Raw genomic sequence first — 21685 nt, 5'->3', positions numbered from 1 at the left:
AGACCCAAAAGAAGGGAGTTTTATTGCTGTAAAGTTATAAACCATAGCTAAACACAAAACTCTAAAACTAGAAACTAAGAACTGGAAACAAAAAGCTAGAAACTAGGATAAGCGATGGAAACAAGGGGAACAAGGAAACACACTGCAGCAGGAATGACACGACAATAAGCAGAGGAAAACAGGGAACACAGCTGGAAATAATCAAACTAACAGGACAGTAGGAAGCAAAACTGAACACAGGATGAGAGCCTGTCAAAATAAAACAAGAACCATGCAGACCAAGACGCACAGGCTTGACACTTGGGGAAGAAACAGGCATGGGTGATAGACATGACGGGCTGGGGAGAACACAGACGACACGAAGACAACCAGAGCACAAAAGGGAACAGATTAAATGAAGACGAAACTAAGAACTAGAAAACTAAATGTTTAAACTAGGAAGAACAAGCAACCTAAACAAAATATCAAATGAGACCTAAGAAACATTTACTATCTGTCATGGGAACCATGAAAGATAGTAAAAGTCAAAGAGTCCTTGAGTCAACACTTTTATGACAACAAAAGACATGTTGTTATATGACAAAGTTGGGTTTTAACTTCCATTTGATTTACAGCTTCATGGGCCATAGTACTTGTATTTTTTTAAAGAATACATCAAATAATAATCAAATAATGCAACCTACAAAGGACAGAAGGTAACTGAAAAAAACGGTTCTCCATCATGGACAACCAATCACACCCACTCCACTGTGGTCTGAAACTTACAAACCAAGACAGAAAATCCAGCCTGAAGCAGTAGAAACAACAAGATGTTAGTTTGCAGCCTGCTGCTGCACCCATCCGGACTCCTTTTGTGACTGGCGGGGGCCTGCCACGCAGTCACTGGAGGTGGAGGTGCGTCAGGGTCCACGCCTGCCGGAGGTGGAGGAGGAGCTGCTCTAGCCGGAGGTAGATGAAGAACTGGACCAGCCAATGATGGAGGAGGCGTGCGAGGGGCTGCTCCAGCTGAGAGTGGTGGATGAGCTGTGCGAGGAGATGGAGGTCCACGTGCCGCAGAGGGCTGCTCGGCCTGAGCCTGAGGTCAATTAGTCTGGAGGACCTGCGCAGTCCGAGATTGGGGAGATGCAGCATGACACCGGCCGTACCTCAGTGCACTTCCACGGCGGCTACGCCACCGCTGCCACTGGATGCGCGGGCGGCCACCAAGAACGACACCTCCCCATTGCTGGGCCAGAAGCTGGGGGCGCTAACGGTCCGGGCCAATTCAGTCTCTCACTTGCAGGGGGAGGGAGTAGGTTCACCTGGATGTTTTCCTCGGCCTCAGTCGGATGATGGAGGTATGTAGCGGGGCGTGATCTGCAATGCAGCTGCAGGCGAGATGCGCTGCTGGCAGCTGGAAAGCTGCAGCCGTGTTGTAACAGCAACATTGAGTGTTAATAAAGTGTGTGAGATTCTGAAAAGCATGAACATGTGGATGGGTCTGTCATAGTTTTGTTACACGAATCAAGGCTTCTCAAATCACTAGACTTTGAACACCAACACATAAAGTGTTAACAAAAACCCAGATGAGCCCAGAAACCCCAGGTGGCCCCAACAAAAACAAAGACCAAACCGCAGTGCATGCCATCAGTACGCCAAGCCTGAAACATACAGGAAGACCAGTGCCCAAGGCCCCTGCTGAGAACCAACAGAATCCAGACAGCACAAACAGCCAAGAAAAGGAGTCCAGCAGTACAAGAGTCAAGAGCAGTGAACTGACCAAAGGCTCACGAAGAACACCAGCCAGCTTAATGTGACACGATGAGATAGAGATGATGCTCTTATCATGCTACACTGACACATGGAAAGAACCATCTATTAAAAGGAGGGATTTTACAACAAATACAGCAACAGTGGTTTACAAAGAGATTCTGTAATTACCCTTTCAATAATCTTTTAACTCTTGTATGATTTGTGCAAGTAATAATACAGGCATTCAAAGGCTACAGGCAGCACATCCACACCCAGATAAGCCTTTTTATCATCTACACATGGACTTTGACATTGAACTCAGGCCATGTGAATGTAAAGAAACATGCTTGGTGTTTGCTGAGATGTTTTCAAAATAAGCAGCAGATTTCCTTTCTTGCAAATAAGATGCAAAAACCTTGCTCAAAGAAACCCTTTCAAAGTGGCGAATTCCAGATAAGCTCAGCACTAGTTTTGAAACAGTAGGTTAAGGCACAATTTGCATAAAAAAACCCCACTCCCATACAAACCAGAAAAGTGATAAGAGATCTTCAAAGACGATTCCAGATACTTCTGTGAACCCAGACTGAGGTTAAAGTCAAAGTTGAACCGCTCAAGATTCATGCCAGCAATTACAAGAGGATTCCAGAACCACAAAACCTACTCAGAGTTTTAAAGATTTGCACACTGATGCTGAGGAAGACAACAAGGTTGATCAACGTGTTTTGCCCTTTCAATCTACAGCTGCGCTGGAACTAAAGTAAGAGTGTTGGGTGAAAAAGTGCCCCAACAAGAGCTTATCAAGCTCCAACTAAGTGAGACACGGGGGGAAAGTCTGTCACCAGGTATCAGCAGCTAAACACAGACAATACCTGTTTAGGATGGTGTTACCTGAGAGGTTTTTCAGTTGTGTTGTGTTTTCTGTGATTCGTGATCATTTTCACATATATCAACATCCACATAAACACAAACGCTGGAAAGGCTTGAAGAATCACTCAAGGTGCTTTCTTCCTGAGAGTTTCAGCTTCTTCTCTAGTCCTAAATTTTATCCAAATAAATTTGTGCTTACACTATGTGAATCTCACAACTACTTCACTAATAAATTCTTAGTGCATATTCTGTATGGCAAGTAGACCTACTTATAATCAACCCTAATAATAATAACAATTACTGCTGTGAGTTCATTCTCATATCAACCACACAAATTTTTACTTATCGTCTTAAATTCCAGTCATTTCATTCCACACGTGATTTTTCGAGGCGTCCAATATGCTTTGAACTCCCACAGGGTGTATTTACTCCTTCAGAGATAAATGTGACTGATTGTTTCTCCCCCTGTCATATTTTTGCTGGGAGCAGTGATAATTATAAAGTCCAAGTCTGTCAATGAAGGAGCTCTCCAGGTCTCCAACAGATTCATGCATGTAGTGCAGACACTGATGATTTAATTGCCAGTCTTCTGTCTCCTACCACCAGCACTGAGTCAATGGGCATGACAGAGCTGGGGCCCGTTCTTCGTACCTCGCTAAGTAGGTTAGCCGGATTAGATTGTTGACGATTTCGCGTGATCCTGGATCAGTCGGTTCCCCGAAGCTCATCCGGGACTTGCTGTCATAGCAACAGAGCCGTAAGCGTAAACCTGCTCGGGAGCAGGTTTACTTTATGTAAACAGGATTAGATCGCGGCCACGCAGGTATGTCCGCTTCATTTATACGAAAGCAACAGCGATATTTTTCCACTGTTTCACCATAAATAAATATTATCAATGTAACTAAAGATAATGCAGCACTTGATCCTTTTATTGATGTCACACAGATACATACAGGTCATTTCCTAAAAAAGGGAAATGTACTATTAACATTCTATTACATGTATGTGATTATTACAGATGTAATTCATATTTCAGAGTAGTAATTGTAAATTACTTCGTGTAATCAAGATGAGAGACCACGGCTATAAAAGCGAAGGTGGATTTGGGAAGCCTGTCGCAGCCATGTCCTGTCCGTATACGCGACCAACCCATTGCGGAAGGTGCAAGATTGATAAGGAGAGTCCTCAGAATTCAGCGTATATTGCGGGACAGACAGGATCCTTTAGCTCAGCGCGACAGTGTGCTCATAGAGAGATATCGATATTCCCGTGAGGGTATTATTTACTTAACCAACTTGTTGACGAGGGGGTGCAGGACCACCACCTGTCTTTTTTTCCTCTGCCCTTTTCTTGGTTGCTGTTATGAACAAACTAACAGAGTATTACAGGCCAGTATTACCTTGCCAAGAGACGCAAAGCAATCTAAGAGATAAATATTACCATTCTGTAGAATACTCCTGTATTCCACTTTTACTTGTTCCCATGTTCTTGTGGGTCCTGTTGTGGCTCTAATGTGAAAGGGGATATAATATAACATATTATAATATAATATAATGCCATATGATATTGGACAATATAGTGTCATATGATAGATCTACCCTACCGCCTACTGGTGTTGGCCAGAGGGGCCGATGGCGCGATATGGCAGCCTGGCTACAACCGTAGCTGCCTCCACCAGTGTGTGAATGTGGGAGTGAATGAATAGTGGTATCGTAAAGCGCTTTGGGTGCCTTGGAAAGCGCTATATAAACCCAATCCATTATTATTATTATTATTAAATTACCTACGAGTTTGATTTGTCAGCAACTTTCTGCCAGCCCTCTCTCCTTGCTTTTGCAGCCTTTGCAGTGTTCTCTTGCGTTTTAATTAAACTCTGAAACTCCTGAAATCCCTCACTCATGAGTTCTTGCTCTGCTGCCGGAAAATACCGAGCACGCCCCTTGGACATTTTCGCCGACCAATCAGCGGGTTGCCGATCAATGTTTCTACTATCGATGCGTAGCCCCTTTTACGACACCCAGTGATGTCACATTCCTGCGTCCAGCTGTAGTAATCGTCAACAGCAGGTGTGTTCGGGGAACCGGATTAGCGAGCTCACGGTTAGCGCGATGATTTGATCTTGGATGTGTCATTTGATCTTGGATGTAGTAAGCGACGTACGAAGAACGGGCCCCTGGCCTTCCTGATGAGCTTATCCAACCACTTCCTTTCAGCTGCAGATAAGCTGCTGTTTCAGCAGATACCATAGAAGATGGCTGATGCCACCACAGAGTCAGAAAAGGTCTTCAGGAGCACCTGCTACACTCCAAAAGCTTCCTGAGCAGGTAGAGTCAGCTCTGACCATTCAATTAATGAGCATCAGTCCACTATCCCACTGTCAGTTCCCCAGATGTTCACTGGTGTCGGTGTGGTGGGTCTGCACCTGTGGAAATCCACCACCAGCATCAGCATGATGGTAAGAATTCCCAACCACGGAAAAGAAAGATCCTTTATACCCACTCTATCCACACAATGAGTATAAAGGAGCTGTCACAATCCTTGTGATAAGACTGTTCATGCAGTATTGATGTCTTTACAAAGGCTTCAACAATCTTTCAATAAATATCTGAAAATCAGTTTGATTTTGGTTCTTAGTCAATTTGTTTCACATCACATGCCTTACCCAGTCTGACACGTACTTGCGGTAATCCTCTCTAAATATGATGATTAACCTTTACAAGCTCATTGAGTATGAGGAACAATTTAAAAGACTCAAAGAGGCCAAACTTAGTTTTTGCTGCTTTCTGTCAAATGAAACTAGCCTGGCCTTCAGAGTAGAGCCTCTTAGTGGATCAGTGTTTTTTCCTCTAAAAGCATGTCACCCTTTTCAAATGCATTAAAGCAGTTGACCTAAACAGCTGAAAGAGAGATGTGAAACTTTTATGTGAAAGCAGTTTAGATATTTTTGCTTGTGGTTTCATTGCAATGCTCAAAGCCTTTGATAAACAGTGTTGCTACAAACTTTGTTTGTTCAAATGTCAGGAAAGACAACTTCTCTTTTCTCATACAAGATAATAGAAACTGTGAAACAATTACTAATGTCAATGTATTCAAACTAAAATCATGTTTGTGTTTTATATAAAACTTGATGGAATTAATTTCAGAGAAACATACCTTATACCATAGCTCCAATGATTTAATTATTTTTGCTTTTGCATATAAGACCAGTGTAACCCAGTCATAGATTACATATTGTATATTGTTACACAAAATGTATTCTTTATACCTGACTGTTAGGACCTTCAAGCCTTTAGTTATATTCATTATCAGTTAGAGCCCCTCCTCATTGTTCTTCTTCTTCTTTGGTGCAACCCTATGAATACCACCTGCAAAGCCAGGCTTCTACCCTTCTACCGATAAAACCCGGAGAGCAGCCAAATGGCTGGTAGGCTTTTAGCTAAGCTTTAGCTTCAGCCAAGTGGAAGCTAAATTGGCTAGTCATTCATATGTATATTAGGTTGTTACCTGGGAATTCTGGAGGGAGGGGAGTGGGGGTGTGTGATTGAGGGCGTGGGGGAGCTGCTAAAAGCTGTGCACTTCCTTTTGTGTTTCATCTTGATGCATTCTCAATCATCCAGGGAAATAAATCTCCAAAAGTCACCAACTTGGAGTGTTTCAGTTTGCCATCTTAGGGAGAAATCAACACACATGGGTGTATGTCCTTTGTTGCTGAGATTTATTGATAAAAACAGTACAAAAAACCAACCATTTGTACACATATTTACAAATAATAATAAAAAGTGAGTGAGTACATTTCAACATTTTCAGCAATCACTCACAATCCTGGCACTGCCATGGTATCCATGGGAGGTCCATGAACCAATGAACATGCTCCGTTTGCTGTGCATGTTGAATAGTCCATTCTTGAATGCTATGAAGCATGTCAAGAGTGATGAAACACAGGAAGCTCTGAAGGCGACTCGAGATACTTCTCCTGGCCTTAGCCGTTGGCTCTCCATCTGCAGCGTACGCTTCTATTGGGGTGAAAGGGAGACAGGTCCCCACCTGTTCTTCACGCCACACTGTGCCATCTTTCGCTGTCTCAGTCCCCAAACAAGCTCTCTTTTTAGGTGCAGAAGCAGTCTCCTCATCTGCAGTGTGAACAAATTCAAATTGTGAGCAATGGGAAGGTCAAACAAAATCACAAATGCATGCATAGATACTAATTATAATTCCAGTATCTCCTCCTCTGTATCAGAATAATGTCTGTAATATCTTACTTACTAACTACATCCACTTACTTGTTTGAAATGAAATAGGAAATAACATGAAATGAAACTAACCGGAAGACTGATCAGACAGCTCTGAGTCCGAATCCGGCTGAACTTCTAGGTCTTCTCCATCCGAGTCACAAGGGTCGACTTCCCTCAGGATCATTTCCAAGGCCTGCTGAGTGGTGAGTCTTCTCTGCATTTTCTTTCCTTGGAGAGGAGGTCCGTACACCACAGAATTCTTCAGGGTAATGAAGGATTAGGCTAAGTGCAGTGAGATTGTAGCATATATATAGGGCTTGGCTTCCTGATCAATGGTCCACTACCAAAAGGAAGCCAAGCCCTGTCACCCTTTACAACAAAACAAAATGTTGAAAGTGGCTGAGTTTATGCTACTGACTATGGGTCTGAGTGGGACAGCTTCCTTGTGGATTTTAGGAAGTCCGTAAATGCAGGGTATGGCATCCCTTGGGTAAAGGCGGTGATATGTAAGGAGAGTAGTCTCCTCAGTGACAACAATACCTACGAAGCCTTAAAGCGAGACCCCACAAGCAGCTACAAAAAGAAAGTTATAGCTTGCCTTCAAGACTTTGAAAAGGACAAAATTATTGACCGCCTTACATATCACCATCTTAAGGATAAAGGACACTCTTTCGAGGATGCCATTGTTCACATTTTGGACAGAGAGGACAGATGGTTTGAAAGAGGAGTGAAAGAAGCCATCTATGTCCACTGTGAGCGACCATCTTTGAACAGAGGCGGGGGTTTACGACACCAACTCTCTGCCATCTATAATCCAGTTTTGAGATCCCTTCCCAGACGCCTTAACGCCCACTCACATCCTGGGCCATCTGACCTCAGGAATTCGCATGATAAGGTGGGGCCAGGTTTCACAATGAACTCACCCGAAACTCTGGCTGATTGGGACCCACACCCAGTTTCACACCTTGGCTCAGGCGATTAGAGGATCATCAGGGGGTCCTTTTGTCCCTCTGTGGGGGGATACTCCCACTATGTTTATATCTGGGACTCTCCACCATTTGACCTTAGAACTGAAGAAGCTTCTCGGATGAGAGGTGAAACGTCTTCAAGTAACTTAAGGAAGTCCAGACGCTTTTCTTTGCAAGCTCCTTTGACAATTAATGATGTCATGTCATATTTGTTGTTAGTGCTGAAATCTTCCTGTGGCGCAGACTTTGTCCATTTATCCATTTATTTGTCTTCAAATAAATCACTTTCATTAAATAATTGCTTGTGAGAGAGGCGAGAGACAGAGAGAGGCGTTGAAAGGCTACTTCTACGGAACTTATTGTTTCGGAGGAAACAAGCCAAACATACTGTGGCAAGCTCAGACAAGGAGGAGACAGAGGTGTCGTTTGGTCTTGCTACCCCGAGTTGCCAGGAAGCACAGCCGTTTATTTTCCAACAGAAACACACCGCTGCTAACCAAACTGCTCGGCATAGCTTAGCACAACAACAACAACAACAAAAAGGCGCTCTCTCACCCAGGAAACACACAGTCGCAGAGAGAAAGTGTCGCCCTGTAAATATGGCAACCGTAACGCTGCCGCCTGGAACAACAGAACGTAGCTGTCAAACAAAACCTAAACAGTCCTGACCCGCCACAATATGAAACAGGGAAGTACCGCCGTGTAATCCATTTATTTCAACAAAGTAACTGTATTCTGAATACCACCTTTTTAAACGGTAACTGTAACGGAATACAGTTACTCATATTTTGTATTTTAAATACGTAACAGCGGTACATGTATTCCGTTACTCCCCAACACTGTATGTAATCAAAACAAGTAGATGAGGTTTCACAGCTTCTTTTTAAACTTTACTATCTGCTGGCAGCTTAAGCAACATGAATTTTACTTCTCTCTCAGCTGCAGGCTCTCTGTCTCCTGCTGGTTTGAGGTTGAGGTAAATGCAACAAAAAATCTAGAATCACATACTGAAAAAAGTGCCTGATCATATCTGTTAAAGGACAGTGTACAGCAGCTTCCTGCATACAGTGGCAGGCAGTCTATGTAGCAAACAAAACAAATAGGGGCTGATGGGGTGAAGATGCAGCCAAAAGTAGACAGGAAATAGAAATAAAAACAGTAAGCAACAGGGAAATTAGTTTTTTCTGTTGGTAGTATAAATAACATGAGTTTCTGCTGCAGGCCTCCTGCGTCTTTTTACTGCTGATTGCAGTGCTGGATCCTTCAGGGTGCCAGGGTCCAGACTCTGTAATTAAAAGTACAGAAATAAAATAACTGAACTGGCTCAAAGCTGCAAGCATCAAAATATTCAAACATTGCAGCATACTGTATAAAAAGGCTCCCACCTCAAATTGTTCTGGATTCTTATTTTCATGTTCGTTAGCTGATAATTCAAAGACATGATCATCAATTCAGTGAACAATACAGTGACATTAAAAGATAAAACTTTGTGGCAACATTGTATTTTTTCATATAGTTGACGTTTCACCAAATAAGAGAAACACAGAGTTGAAGTAAAAAGTACCTGATTTCCCGTGTTGAACAACCAGACCAGTGATGACCATTAAGAGGAAAGCAGACAGAACACCCAGGGTGACACTTGTCAGCTTTGCTACTTCGTGAGCCTCTAATACAAAAATAAAGGTAAAAAGCGACACGGCTGAAATTTATTTTACATTCATGTGTTTTTAATCATCTGCACAATAAAAGAAATGTTGACTTACGTTTAGAGATGCAGTCCATGTCATCCTGAGGCTCATCGGTGGCTATTCAAAAATAAAGCCTTGATTTTTTTAGTCCTCATTTCTATATTTATCTTAATATATAACCACTGTTAGGTATAGTAGTACCATGGTAGCATTTACTGGATATTGTTTTATAGTGACATTATGCAGGAAAACTCTGTCATTCAATAAGGCCCCTTTGTTTTAGTTATTTTTCTCTTTGACCCAAGAATTGATGTGTGAGAATCACAGGCTGGTACAAGGTTGAAATACCACAGAGATCACTCCCTCAGCTACATTAGTTTCTTAATCTTTTAGACGCCTGTTGAAGGCCAAATGGTTTGTTTCAGATTTCACTAATGTAAGAACTCTTCGTTTTGTGCCTTGAAAATATGTCGCTGAGATAATCACAATTGTAGCTGAACTAATAAACTACACAAAGGATGCTTCTTCACCCAAGGGCAGGAAGACGCTGCCTTATCTTGGTCTGTACTGGTTTAAACTGATAAATCTGCTGTCTCATGAATTTTACCCTCTATATAAACTGTTGTACTTGTGAATAAAGTTGAGTCACTTTGGGAAGACAATCTAAAGCAGTCTCTGTTTTCTTGTTCTCCCAAGCTGCTCCCGAGCTGCTCGTACTAACACGCTGAATGGCATGCTTGAATATTACTTGAGAATATATTTGACTGTGTTACAGACTAAGGGACATTCTCTGCTGATAGGTGAAGGTACATTCTCTGCTGATAGACGTCCACGCCTCGGAGGAAGCCGATCCACGGAGTAGGCCCTGGAAACAGTTTCCTTCAATTTTGGTGTCAGAAGTGGGATCCTGACGAAGGTAGGCACGTGTCTTTTTATTTTATAAGACTGTGTTATGCCTTTCTCAGTGATCCACATAGAAACGGGATACGCTGACGAGGCCTTCTTCAGTGGCCCACATAGTAACAAGTGGGATACACTGAGGAGCCTTCTTTAGTGGCCCACATAGAAACACAGGAAGTTGCCTGTTGTTTTGTAAATAAAAGCAGAAAGGACACAGGAAGTTGCCTGCTGTCATAAACTAAGAAGTTGCTCACCAGCAGAAAGGACACAGGAAGTTGCCTGGGGTCATAAAACGAGAAGTTGCTCGTTAAAAAGTGAGAAGTTGCTCACTAAAAACATAAAATTGCTAGCAAAAAAAATCAAGTAACCTCAGGTGTGCCACAGCAAAAATAAAAACTAACTTAAATCCTTCAAAGCGTCTAAACCCCTCTGGAAATCACTGACCATGGGTCAGAATAATTCAAAGACCTTAGACGGGTCCGATAAAAACTCAAAATTAACTGTAAAACCGAAAAAAAAATAAAATATAAAGTCTCAAATAACGGCTCAGTACAACTCCCATTTCCGGTTACGTGTAACCTACGTCCGCGAATCGGTGAAGACGTCCATGATCACGTATCCAGAACATGCGGAAGTGCTTATGTGACTGACTTTGTTTACAACTTACGGACTGTAAGTTCAATGCATTCTAATTTATTTCCGGAGCCCTATCCCGAACGATTATCGCCAGAAAACAGGTCAGTAAAACTGAAGGCTAGTGCAGATACTACCACGAAAGCTAAAAGTGTTAAGATAAAGTTGAATTTTGATGTAGAAGGCTCAGAGGAAAGTGAGAAACTAATGTATGCAGGATTACCCGCTCCAGCACAGCAAGGAAGTTTCAGAGGACGGAAGGATAAAAGTAGAGATATGTGTTTTTATTGTGGCTCAGTTTTCCAGCAGCCGCAGACACCCAGAGCAAAAATGAATTTGTGTATTTCATTTAACATAAAGGGTGAAATGTTTGCTGACACTGATAACAGCTATGTTTTCTCTGCCCTATGCACCGACACCATGGAGAAGGAACAGCCTCTGTGTCAGCTGGACGCCTCAGCGGAGAATGAACTCAACATCCTTTTTGTCCGGTACTCTATGTCACACACTGTGCCAAAAAAAACGTGTACAGACGCCACTACCAGGTAATCCCATGACTGGGAGCCACACTTTTGTTTCTCTAAGGTCAAACAGTGATTTTGTTACATAACTCAGACATAGGTTACGAAATATGTCGACACATAGATCTAACCTACCCTATCCACTGTACTATTTCTGCAGTTACATTGCCAGCTGAATACCAGAATATGACATTATGGTCAAAAAGTGAGAATGATATAGGATTTATTAACTGTACACTTTATCACGTACACCTATTAAAACACAACAAGCCAGTATATGTCAAGCAACATCCCATTTCTGCCGAAAAAGCCGCAGCCCTAGATGTCATGATAGGAGATTTATTGACTACAGGAGTAATAAAGCCCACACTCCTGTCAATCCTGTGCCAAAGCCTAACAAACCTGGCGTATGGCGTTTCATACAAGACTTAAGGCAAATTAATGCAGTCAACATTCCTCTGCCACCTCTCGTTTCAGATGTTCACAGCATATTGACATGCATTGCATACACATTTTACCGTGGTGGATTTATGCTCCGCTCCTTTTTCTCAGTACCTGTGCATGAAGACACACAGCCGTTATTTGCATTCACACATAGAAATAAGCAGTACACTTGGACTCGTTTGCCCCAAGGCATGATAGACAGCTCTGCTGCTTTCTCAGTGGTGCTTCATTCCTCCAGAGGGCTGTACTCTGATCCAGTATGTAGATGATCTCCTCCTCTGTGCTGAAAGTGAAAAACTATGTCAAACTGCCACACACATGCTACTCCAGCACCTCCAACAGACTGGCCACAAAGCATCAGCAAAGAAAATGCAGTACTGTCAGACTTCTGTTCAATATTTGGGATTCACACTGTCTCACGGAAAACGTTCCATGACTGCAGACAGGGTCAAAGCTGTGACCTCTGTCCCTCGGCCCACTACACAGAAGGAAATGTTGTCCTTCCTGGGCATGGTGAACTATTGCAGACAGTGGATACCAGACTGTTCTTTTCATGACCACATTCTGCGTGACTGTTGTAAAAAAGAGAAGCCTCCTCGAATACTGTGATCCACAGAAATGACTGCCTCTTTCAATGCATTAAAGGGAGTGCTGACCTCCGCCACTCAAAGGTGCTGCCAGCAGTAGTTCAGGGGATGCCAGCCTGCCTGAGAGCAGTAGCAGCTTGCTCTATCATGATAAGGGACTGCGAGAAGCTCACACTCTCACATGACACTATTCTACACACCAATCACCAGGTCACGACCATTCTAGCAAACATAACTACACAACACATGACCGCACAACGTCGCTCAGGTTATGAAGCTACACTAACTTCAACAGCAAATCTCACTATAAAAGCAAGCAGCACACCCAATTCGCCAGCACACTTACTCATTCGTATGCTGTGTTCCTCTGACCGACAGGATGGTTCAGACGACCCTGACGATCATGATTGTATGACACGTATACAGGAATCCACAGCACCACGCCCAGACTTAGAGCAGACACCAATACCAGACTCAGTCATTGTTTATGTGGACGGGTCCTGTTCAAAACCAAATGACAACTTATTTCTTTGTGGCTATTCAGTGGTGACATTGCCTGACATCATACTAGAGGCTCACTCATTACCATTTCACTCAGCACAAAAAGCAGAGCTCATGGCTTTAATACGCGCCTGTGAGTTACATGTGGATAAGCGGGTAACAATTTACACTGATAGCCGTTATGCATTCGGTGTGGTGCATGACTTTGGCACATTGTGGAGACAAAGAGGATTTAGATCTGCTGATGGAAAACCGATCGCTAATTCTGACCTTGTTCAAAGACTTTTGCAGGCTATACAGCTGCCATCGGCAATTGCAGTTGTTAAAACGAAGGGGCACAGCACGGCTGACACAGACGAAGCAGTGGGAAATGCTCTTGCAGACGTAACCGCGAAAGCAGCTGCTGCCTCACAGCAACCACCCAGAAGGGAAGTATTATCTTTGCCTTTACAGCTGCCACTTGTCACGCTCCCAGACTATTTAGAAACAAATGTTGACCTAAAATTCATACAAGAGCAAGCCTCTGCCTTAGATTACACTTACTGGGAAAGTAATGATTGTACCTTAGATAACAGAGACGGCTTATACAAAAACCTTGAGGGTTTGATTGCCCTCCCATCTTCACTACTGCCAATCCTTGTCCGCCATTTTCACGGTGTGAGTCATGTCGGACAAAGAGGGGTAATAGGAGCAATAAAATCAAGATTTGTAATTGAAAAAACATCACATGCAGTAAAAAGCATATTAGCAACCTGTCTAACATGTGCGCGAACTAATGTAGGAAAACCAAAAGCAAAACATCAGCATTTACCACAACCAGATTTTCCATTTCATACATTATGACTCCATCTGCAGTAACCAAATTATCTCCATTTGAAATAAGATTATTTCCAACACCATGGTCAGCTTCCAGAGGGGCACCGCTAGTAGAAGGTGATGTAGATATTGCATTGTCCACTGATGTTCACAACCTGGTAGAAAAACTGAATAATAACTATCAGAAAGTTTGTCTCTCTCAGCCTTTCCCCTCCACAGTTCCACCAGTGGAGACAAGGAGATGCGTGTTGGTGAAGCCACTAAAACCAAGGACACTCTGGGAGGCCACGCGTGTTCCAGCCCCAGACTGTACTTGCAGTGACGAGAACCAGCATCCTAACAGACGGACAACCTCAGTGGATTCATGCCAGCAGGGTTAAGACCAGCCCCACCAAACCACCTAAGGCGTCGGATCAAGTAGATGACGTCTCCGGCGAGCCAGCGCCCGGATTCAATACACCTACAGATGACGACTCAGGCGAGCCAGCGCCCGGATTCAATACACCTACACACACACAATCACTGATTAACACACAACGCCGGAAAGAGCCAAGACTCAGAAAGCCCTTTGATCCCCCGCCTGAAAGAACAACAACAAGGTACTCGAACATCCAGCAGGAACAGAAAGCCTAGAGTACCACACAATGTCTAACCTGATAAAGATAGACTCGTTTCATCCTGATAATGGAGAAAATGAAATGCCCATTGTCATCACACGACGCTTATACGGTGTCTCTCGAACCTGGGACCAGGCCAGGAGACGACTGAAGAACTGTCTTTTTTATATATTTAGGTTATTAATCATATCTACTGCATTAACCTTAGGATTTTTATTTACTATTTCGTATTGTAAAGTGCAACCCTGTTCACATTTCTGCAAGCCACATTCTCAATGATAACCCATATAGCTACCAGTACAGCTACTTCAATGTATTTGCAATTAGCACAAATTGATCCTGAGGATGTGCCAGATGTTACCAATGATGTTCCTGATGTGTATATTGAACATTAGGTTGTGAACTATTACATTTTATGATTTGCTTTTTATATTATGTTATTACATTTGTGATTTTTCCTTTCTATTTGAGTTATTATTTTAAAAAATAATAAAAGAGGGGAACTGTTAGGTATAGTAGTACCATGGTAGCATTTACTGGATATTGTTTTATAGTGACATTATGCAGGAAAACTCTGTCATTCAATAAGGCCCCTTTGTTTTAGTTATTTTTCTCTTTGACCCAAGAATTGATGTGTGAGAATCACAGGCTGGTACAAGGTTGAAATACCACAGAGATCACTCCCTCAGCTACATTAGTTTCTTAATCTTTTAGACGCCTGTTGAAGGCCAAATGGTTTGTTTCAGATTTCACTAATGTAAGAACTCTTCGTTTTGTGCCTTGAAAATATGTCGCTGAGATAATCACAATTGTAGCTGAACTAATAAACTACACAAAGGATGCTTCTTCACCCAAGGGCAGGAAGACGCTGCCTTATCTTGGTCTGTACTGGTTTAAACTGATAAATCTGCTGTCTCATGAATTTTACCCTCTATATAAACTGTTGTACTTGTGAATAAAGTTGAGTCACTTTGGGAAGACAATCTAAAGCAGTCTCTGTTTTCTTGTTCTCCCAAGCTGCTCCCGAGCTGCTCGTACTAACACGCTGAATGGCATGCTTGAATATTACTTGAGAATATATTTGACTGTGTTACAGACTAAGGGACATTCTCTGCTGATAGGTGAAGGTACATTCTCTGCTGATAGACGTCCACGCCTCGGAGGAAGCCGATCCACGGAGTAGGCCCTGGAAACAGTTTCCTTCAACCACCATAGTCTTTGTCTACAGAGTGTTGACAATAATTACATTGCATATGTAATATAAATTAAAAGAGTAATAACCGAAGAATCAGGAGGCAAAGACTTTACAATAATCTTACCTCCAACCTTTAATTGCACGACGCTTAAATTTAGACGTCCTTCTGAGAGAAATCCACAGAAATACAGCGCAGAGTCAGATACATTCACTTGTTTGATTTTGAGGAAGAGAGCAGAGATGTTTTTTGTCATTTCAAATTTTCCAGGTTGAAACGCAGCATTGTAGTTAACATTTGAACTAGACGCTTGCTTAAAAGCGATAGAGTTGGCTGTGGTTCCGTTGACCAGTCTGAACCAGAAAGTCGTAACGTCATATGTGTAAATCCTGGGGCACTGCAGAGTGACAGTTTCACCTGCCTGCACCTCTGAGGTCTGAAACTCAGAACCTGAGACAGCAATCCAGCCTGAAACTGTGGAAACAATGAGATGTTTAATTACTTCAAAAGAACATGAGGCTAAACCTGTAAAGTTACTAATAAGCAAATGTGTTTAAATTATTATGGGTTAAAATGCAGTGCTAGATTAACTAATGATGTCAAAGAGTAATAGAGCAAACTTACAGAAACAAGCAAGGGCTAAAGCTGTTATCACGTTCATCATCGTGCACATGACTTCTGCCCTGCAATGTCCGCAGATGGTGTGTTCACCAGGAAGGGTGCTCTCAGTGTGATAAATGTAATAGAGGTGGGAGTTTTGTGTTGCTTTCAAAGCTAAATGCATTTAGGTCATAGAGTCATGATACATGTGTTTAGTCATAAAGTGTTATTTTGAAGTTATTCTATATCAAAGTGTCAATCATATAGATTTCACCTCTGTCATATTCTCAACATTTATAACTGAGCTACTCGTGTATATAAGAGGTCTTTCTTATACTTTGTAAACATTGTAATATTGTAATATTTAATTTAGTCCAGTCTGTTACTGTTCTTATTGTCTTGGAGCAATAGTAACCTTCATCATCCTGAGTGTTTAACTTTTTGATTATTAATATTCTTTGTTTCATTCACGCCTCTTCTTTAGTTTCCTGTGCAGCGTCTCCTGTGTGTCCCCAGCCAGCCATGTCCCTGTGTTGCAGTTTGTTACTCTTGTCTCTGTGCTCCATGTTCGCTCTGTCTCCCCTCTTTGATTCTGTCTCCTGTTTCCTTTTTGTCTTTGATAGTCCTGTGTCCTTTGTCCAGTGTTGTGAGTTCTGCTTTCCCCTGTCTCTTTACGTCTGACTAGTCTCAGCTGTGTTTCCACCTGTTCCTCTTGTTATCCTACCGGTGTATTTTAGTCCTCAGTCTTCCCCTGCTTGTTGTTGTGTCATTAACATTCATGTGGTCTCTTGGCTCTGTGTTTTCCTCTGCGCTTCCTAGTTCTCCTCCTCCTCCTCCTCCTCCTGCCTGCCATACAGACAAATCATGAGGTAACCACATAATTTTCTTAGGAATTAATAAAGCATTCTGATTATTTTCAGAAAATGCAACTCTACATATAATGATTAACACGCACAGTAGTTGGAAATATAATCTTAAAGAGGAAGATTTGTCAGTTTATTTCAGCTTTGAAAACGAGACTCATTAATATAATGCCACCTACAAAAGACAGAAAATAACCTACTGCAGAAGCAGGGTCCGGCAAAATAGCCACCTGATTTATGAAAGTTGGGAGATGACAGAGAAAAGGATGGGCATTCCATGAAAAATTAACCTCCCATCTGACATACTGACTTTATTTATTACTTACGCGTTCAAATCAAAGTGTCAGAGCTGCAGCAGTCAACAATCTCTTTATAATTATATCCCAAATATCTATACGTGTATGCAGTCTCATATTATCTGGCAATAGTGTCTTTAGTCATTTGCTCTTGAACTCAGCTATAAAGCTCTGCTGTCTGTAGAGGCCTTGTGATTCCACTTGGTCTCAGGCCACAGCGAGCTCTCTTCCTGTGGTATGATGTCTCTCACTCAGCCCTACCTCCCCCTGGAGTATTTGACTCTCCTTCTGAGTACAAATAACAGTAATTTTCCATTTTTGACCAATTCAAATAGGAGGCAGTATTGTCTCAAAGGTCAGAGCCATAAGGTCAACTCCAGTCATTGTGCCTTTTTCTCCTGTTGCCTGCCCAAGGATCAGAATTATAGCATGGGGGATAGTGAGCTCCTGCCAATAAAACTAGCCTGGGAAGAATGGCGTCACTGGCTGAAGGGAGACGAACACCCATTTCTCATTGGACAGACCTGAGACCAGTCACTCAGTGGCAAACATTTTTCCTTTGGTTTCTGCTCCCTGCTGACATTTTTAGCTCTAGCCACATTCTTCATTCCTTCCATGTAAATAAAGTCTGGTAAACAGTTTAATTGTGTGCACTGAGTCTGCATTTGGGTCCAAGCCTTGTCTGAACCACGGGTTCATAAAAAAATTTGTGATGTTTTTTCCTGTATACTAATGTCACTTTTAAAAACAGCATTTTCAAAGCACTCTCTACTTGCGAGCAAAAAGACCCCATCCCTTTCCTATTGGTGAATGTAATGTAATATGACAACCAATCAAAAAATTATATGAGAACATGTGGCAGTTGGTTGTTTAGGAAGAGGGGAAAGATGTGGGAGTGACGGAGGTGAGAGAGATGGTGAGTTTTGAGATGTGAGAGATTTGTGGCATTTAGCATGTTTGGAGTGTCTCGATTATTATACTATCTTATGCCACGTTATACCTCTTATTAAAGATTGTGAAATCATTATGTAGTTTTAGGTTGCATTATTAGAAGACTTAGAAGAAGGTGATGACTATTAGACTGATTTGTATTACATTAGACTGCTGATTTATTGTGAATGAATTACATTGTTTATGATGCATTATACTGCTGAGTTATTAGAAATGCTGTTTGTGTAGAATGATGGCCTTTCTCTACTGATTACTGTCATGCCCTGGGTCATTTTGACCCAGCATTTTCAGTTCTTACATTCCTTTATATTATGGTTTGGTATTCTGATCCTTTTGTTATACTTTGTTTATTAGTATTATTCTATGTTCTTTGTGAGGGGTTAGTTCTTGGGTTGTGTCTCGTGTTTAGTATAGGTTCAGTTCAGTGTCAAGTCTGTGTCTGTTTCTTGTTTCCTGTTTTATTGTGAAAGGTTGTGCCTCATGTCAGTGTGTCTAGCTTTGCTCCCCGCGTCTCGTTAGCCCAAACCCTCTCAGCTGTGTCTCCCTCCTGTTTCTCATTCCTTGATGACTCCCTCAGTGTATTTAAGCCCAGTGTGTGTTTGTGTCAGTGTCGCGTCGTCAATGTCTACTCACCCTCAGTTTCCGCTGTGTGTTCTGTTACCTGTTTTTGCCTGCCTGTTAGTTTATATTTTCCAGTTTAGTTAGTCTTCTGTTTGATCAGCAGCCTGCAATAAAGCAGTTTATTCTGAGTTTACTTTCGCCTCCGTGAGTCCTGCATTTTGGGTCCTTCCTCTCTGCCTGCCTGCACAAAGCCATGACAGAACGATGCGACTATAACCTGGACCCAGCGGGCTTGCCCGCATCATGAGCTTAATGAAGCGGATTTCCCACACAGAGGATACTAAGGCGATGGCAATTGGGATAAATGCTATCAAAGCAATCCTCGAGAGGAATCCACATTTCCGCCAACTCGGGGTTCATGGGTTTGTTGGATGAGCTGCACGAAGCCCACGAGGTTATTCAAGCTCGGGAGCTAGCAGCCTTTGCTCGCTCCCAGTACTCCATGCCGAAGTCGCAGCAAGCACAGTGGAAGGAGCTCGCTATGAAGCCGTATGAGCTCCCCGCGACACAGCAGTGGCAGAACATGGAGCTTTCTTCAACGGCACGACGACCGTGGCAGCAGGATAGTGATCCTTCGCTGCTGCCACAGAATGACCCACCCATTCTGGTTGACTCCGACTATCGTTCACCTGACTCTTTTCTGGCAACAATGTGGTCGGGGGAAGAGGAGCCAGCTTCCACTAATTCGCCATTACCGGTCTCCTCTACATCTCCAGCCCCTGTTTCCAGGAGAAAGTGCCCCACCGGCGCTCCACCCCTCAGCCGCATTCCAGAACTTCCGAACCGCCAGTTGTGGTGAGTGAGAAAGACTCTCTCGGTTCACTCCCTAAGAGCAGGAATGCAAACACCAATGTATCTGGTTCCACAGACTCCAGCTCAGAGGATTTAAGGACTGATTTTCACCCAGATGCTAGAGTTGAGGGGCTAAAGGACTTATGTTGTGTTACTTTTCCTAATCTTGGGGCAAATCCCTCTGAGACAGCCAGCCCGGATTTTGTTAACCCTGAGTCAGTTTCTCCTCTATCCGACAACCCCATATCTGACTTTTCAGGCTGTGCCAAAACTGAACTTAGAGGTCTCAAAACTGTCTCAGCTGACATATCCGTCTCAGACACTGATAGTTCAGATGCTGTTTATTCCCATTCTTTGGACGTTAAAGACTCTTCTGTTTGTGCTCTTTTGGGGGCTGGGAATATAAAAACTATCATCCCGGAGTTTCATCCACGCCTGCAGCAGCAGTTTCATCCACGCCTGCAGCAGCAGCTGCTTCCGGCTCGCCTGCAGCAGCAGCAGTTTCATCCACGCCTGCAGCAGCAGCAGTTTCATCCACGCCTGCAGCAGCAGTTTCATCCACGCCTGCAGCAGCAGCTGCTTCCGCCTCGCCTGGTCCAGCTTCAGCCTCTTCTGCCTCGCCTGGTCCAGCGGCAGCCTCTTCCGCCTCGCCTGCAGCCGCCTCCTCATCAGCTTCAGCGTCGCCTGGTGCAGCCTCCTCATCAGCTTCAGCGTAGCCTGGTCCAGCTTCTGCATCAGTCTCGCCTGGTCCAGCCTCCACATCAGCCTCACCTGCATCGGCTTCAGAATCAGAATCAGAAAGGGTTTTATTGCCAAATGTTGAGCGGGTTTACAACATTAGGAAATTGCTGCGGTGCTTCAGTGCAAACATACTGTTATAAATTAAGCTTAAATAGACATGAAAATAAAAACGAGAATAAGAATTAAAAGTGCTAAGTAGATAGATATATACAAGATATATACATGATATATACATGAGTGCAGGTGGTGATCAGTGCCAAACATGGAATGATGCAGTGAACACAGCGTAGGGTCATGTGTTAGTGGTGGGAACAGTCATACGGTTATTGTTCATGTGTTCAACAGCAGAGGGGAAGAAACTGTTCTTATGGCGAGAGGTTCTGGTGCGAATGGACCGGAGCCTCCTGCCTGAGGGGAGCAGGTCAAACAGACTGTGTCCAGGGTGAGAAGGGTCAGCTGAGATCCGAGCTGCACGCCCCAGTGTCCTGGAGGTGTACAGGTCCTGCAGAGATGGGAGTCTGCAGCCAATCACCTTCTCAGCAGAGCGCACAACACGCTGCAGTCTCTGTTTGTCCCTGATAGTGGCTCCAGCGTACCACACGGTGATGGAGGAGGTGAGGATGGACTCGATGATTGCATGTGTAGAATTGCATCATCGTCCGTGTTGGCAGGTTGAATTTCTTCAGCTGCCTCAGGATGTACATCCTCTGCTGGGCTTTCTTTATGACGGAGGTGATGGTGGGCTCCCACTTCAGGTCCTGGGTGATGGTGGTACCCAGGAAGCGGAATGAGTCCACAGAGGTGAAGGGGGTGTCAGTCAGGATGATGAGGGGGAGTGGAGCTGTGTGCTTCCTGAAGTCCACAATAATCTCCACTGTCTTCTGGGCATTCAGCACCAGGTTGTTGTGGCTGCACCAGGACACCAGACGTTCAACCTCCCTCCTGTAGGCAGACTCATCCCCGTCCGAGATGAGTCCAATAACGGTGGTGTCATCTGCAAACTTGATTAGCTTGACAGACTGGTGGGTGGAGGTGCAGCAGTTAGTATACAGGGAGAAGAGCAGGGGAGAAAGAACACAGCCCTGAGGGGAGCCGGTGCTGATGGTCCGGGAGTCCGAGACAT

At 43.4% G+C, this 21685-nt stretch overlaps 1 protein-coding gene and 2 long non-coding RNA genes across 4 annotated transcripts; 1 reads left to right on the top strand and 2 right to left on the bottom strand.

Moving 5' to 3' along the window:
- Window positions 1–8228: 8228 nt before the first annotated feature.
- LOC146715266 (uncharacterized) lies at window positions 8229–16864 on the bottom strand. Its single transcript, XM_085441029.1, has 6 exons — window positions 16846–16864; window positions 15825–16172; window positions 9562–9603; window positions 9363–9464; window positions 9184–9221; window positions 8229–9083 (listed from the first exon to the last, which is right to left on the bottom strand). Exons 1-6 carry the CDS (start codon window positions 16862–16864, stop codon window positions 8973–8975), a joined length of 660 nt encoding a protein of 219 aa, XP_085297155.1. The 3' UTR covers window positions 8229–8972.
- Window positions 9680–14977, top strand: LOC146715268 (uncharacterized). Of its 2 annotated transcripts, none has more exons than XR_014918939.1 (2): window positions 9680–10402; window positions 14092–14977. It is a non-coding gene; the product is annotated as an uncharacterized LOC146715268 (long non-coding RNA). The 2 variants fall into 2 exon arrangements; XR_014918938.1 differs by having other exon boundaries at window positions 9680–11123.
- Window positions 13245–15708, bottom strand: LOC146715267 (uncharacterized). The gene is made up of 2 exons (XR_014918940.1): window positions 14394–15708; window positions 13245–14348 (listed from the first exon to the last, which is right to left on the bottom strand). It is a non-coding gene; the product is annotated as an uncharacterized LOC146715267 (long non-coding RNA).
- Window positions 16865–21685: the final 4821 nt, after the last annotated feature.

This window comes from Copadichromis virginalis, linkage group LG3 (assembly GCF_057382275.1).
Source record: "Copadichromis virginalis isolate Kocher_CV1m ecotype Utaka linkage group LG3, C_Virginalis_male_GT1.1, whole genome shotgun sequence".
NCBI lineage: Eukaryota > Metazoa > Chordata > Actinopteri > Cichliformes > Cichlidae > Copadichromis > Copadichromis virginalis.
Note: the sequence above shows the minus strand (reverse complement) of the source record. Positions and strands in the feature narration are given on the sequence as shown.

Excerpts from the sequence above, each read along its gene's own strand:
- LOC146715266 (XM_085441029.1), bottom strand. Across the intron at positions 9,604-15,824 it reads CGTGCAATTAAAGGTTGGAG|CCACCGATGAGCCTCAGGAT; the intron begins GTAAGATTATTG and ends ATTTTTGAATAG. Across the intron at positions 9,465-9,561 it reads CATGGACTGCATCTCTAAAC|AGGCTCACGAAGTAGCAAAG; the intron begins GTAAGTCAACAT and ends TTTTTGTATTAG.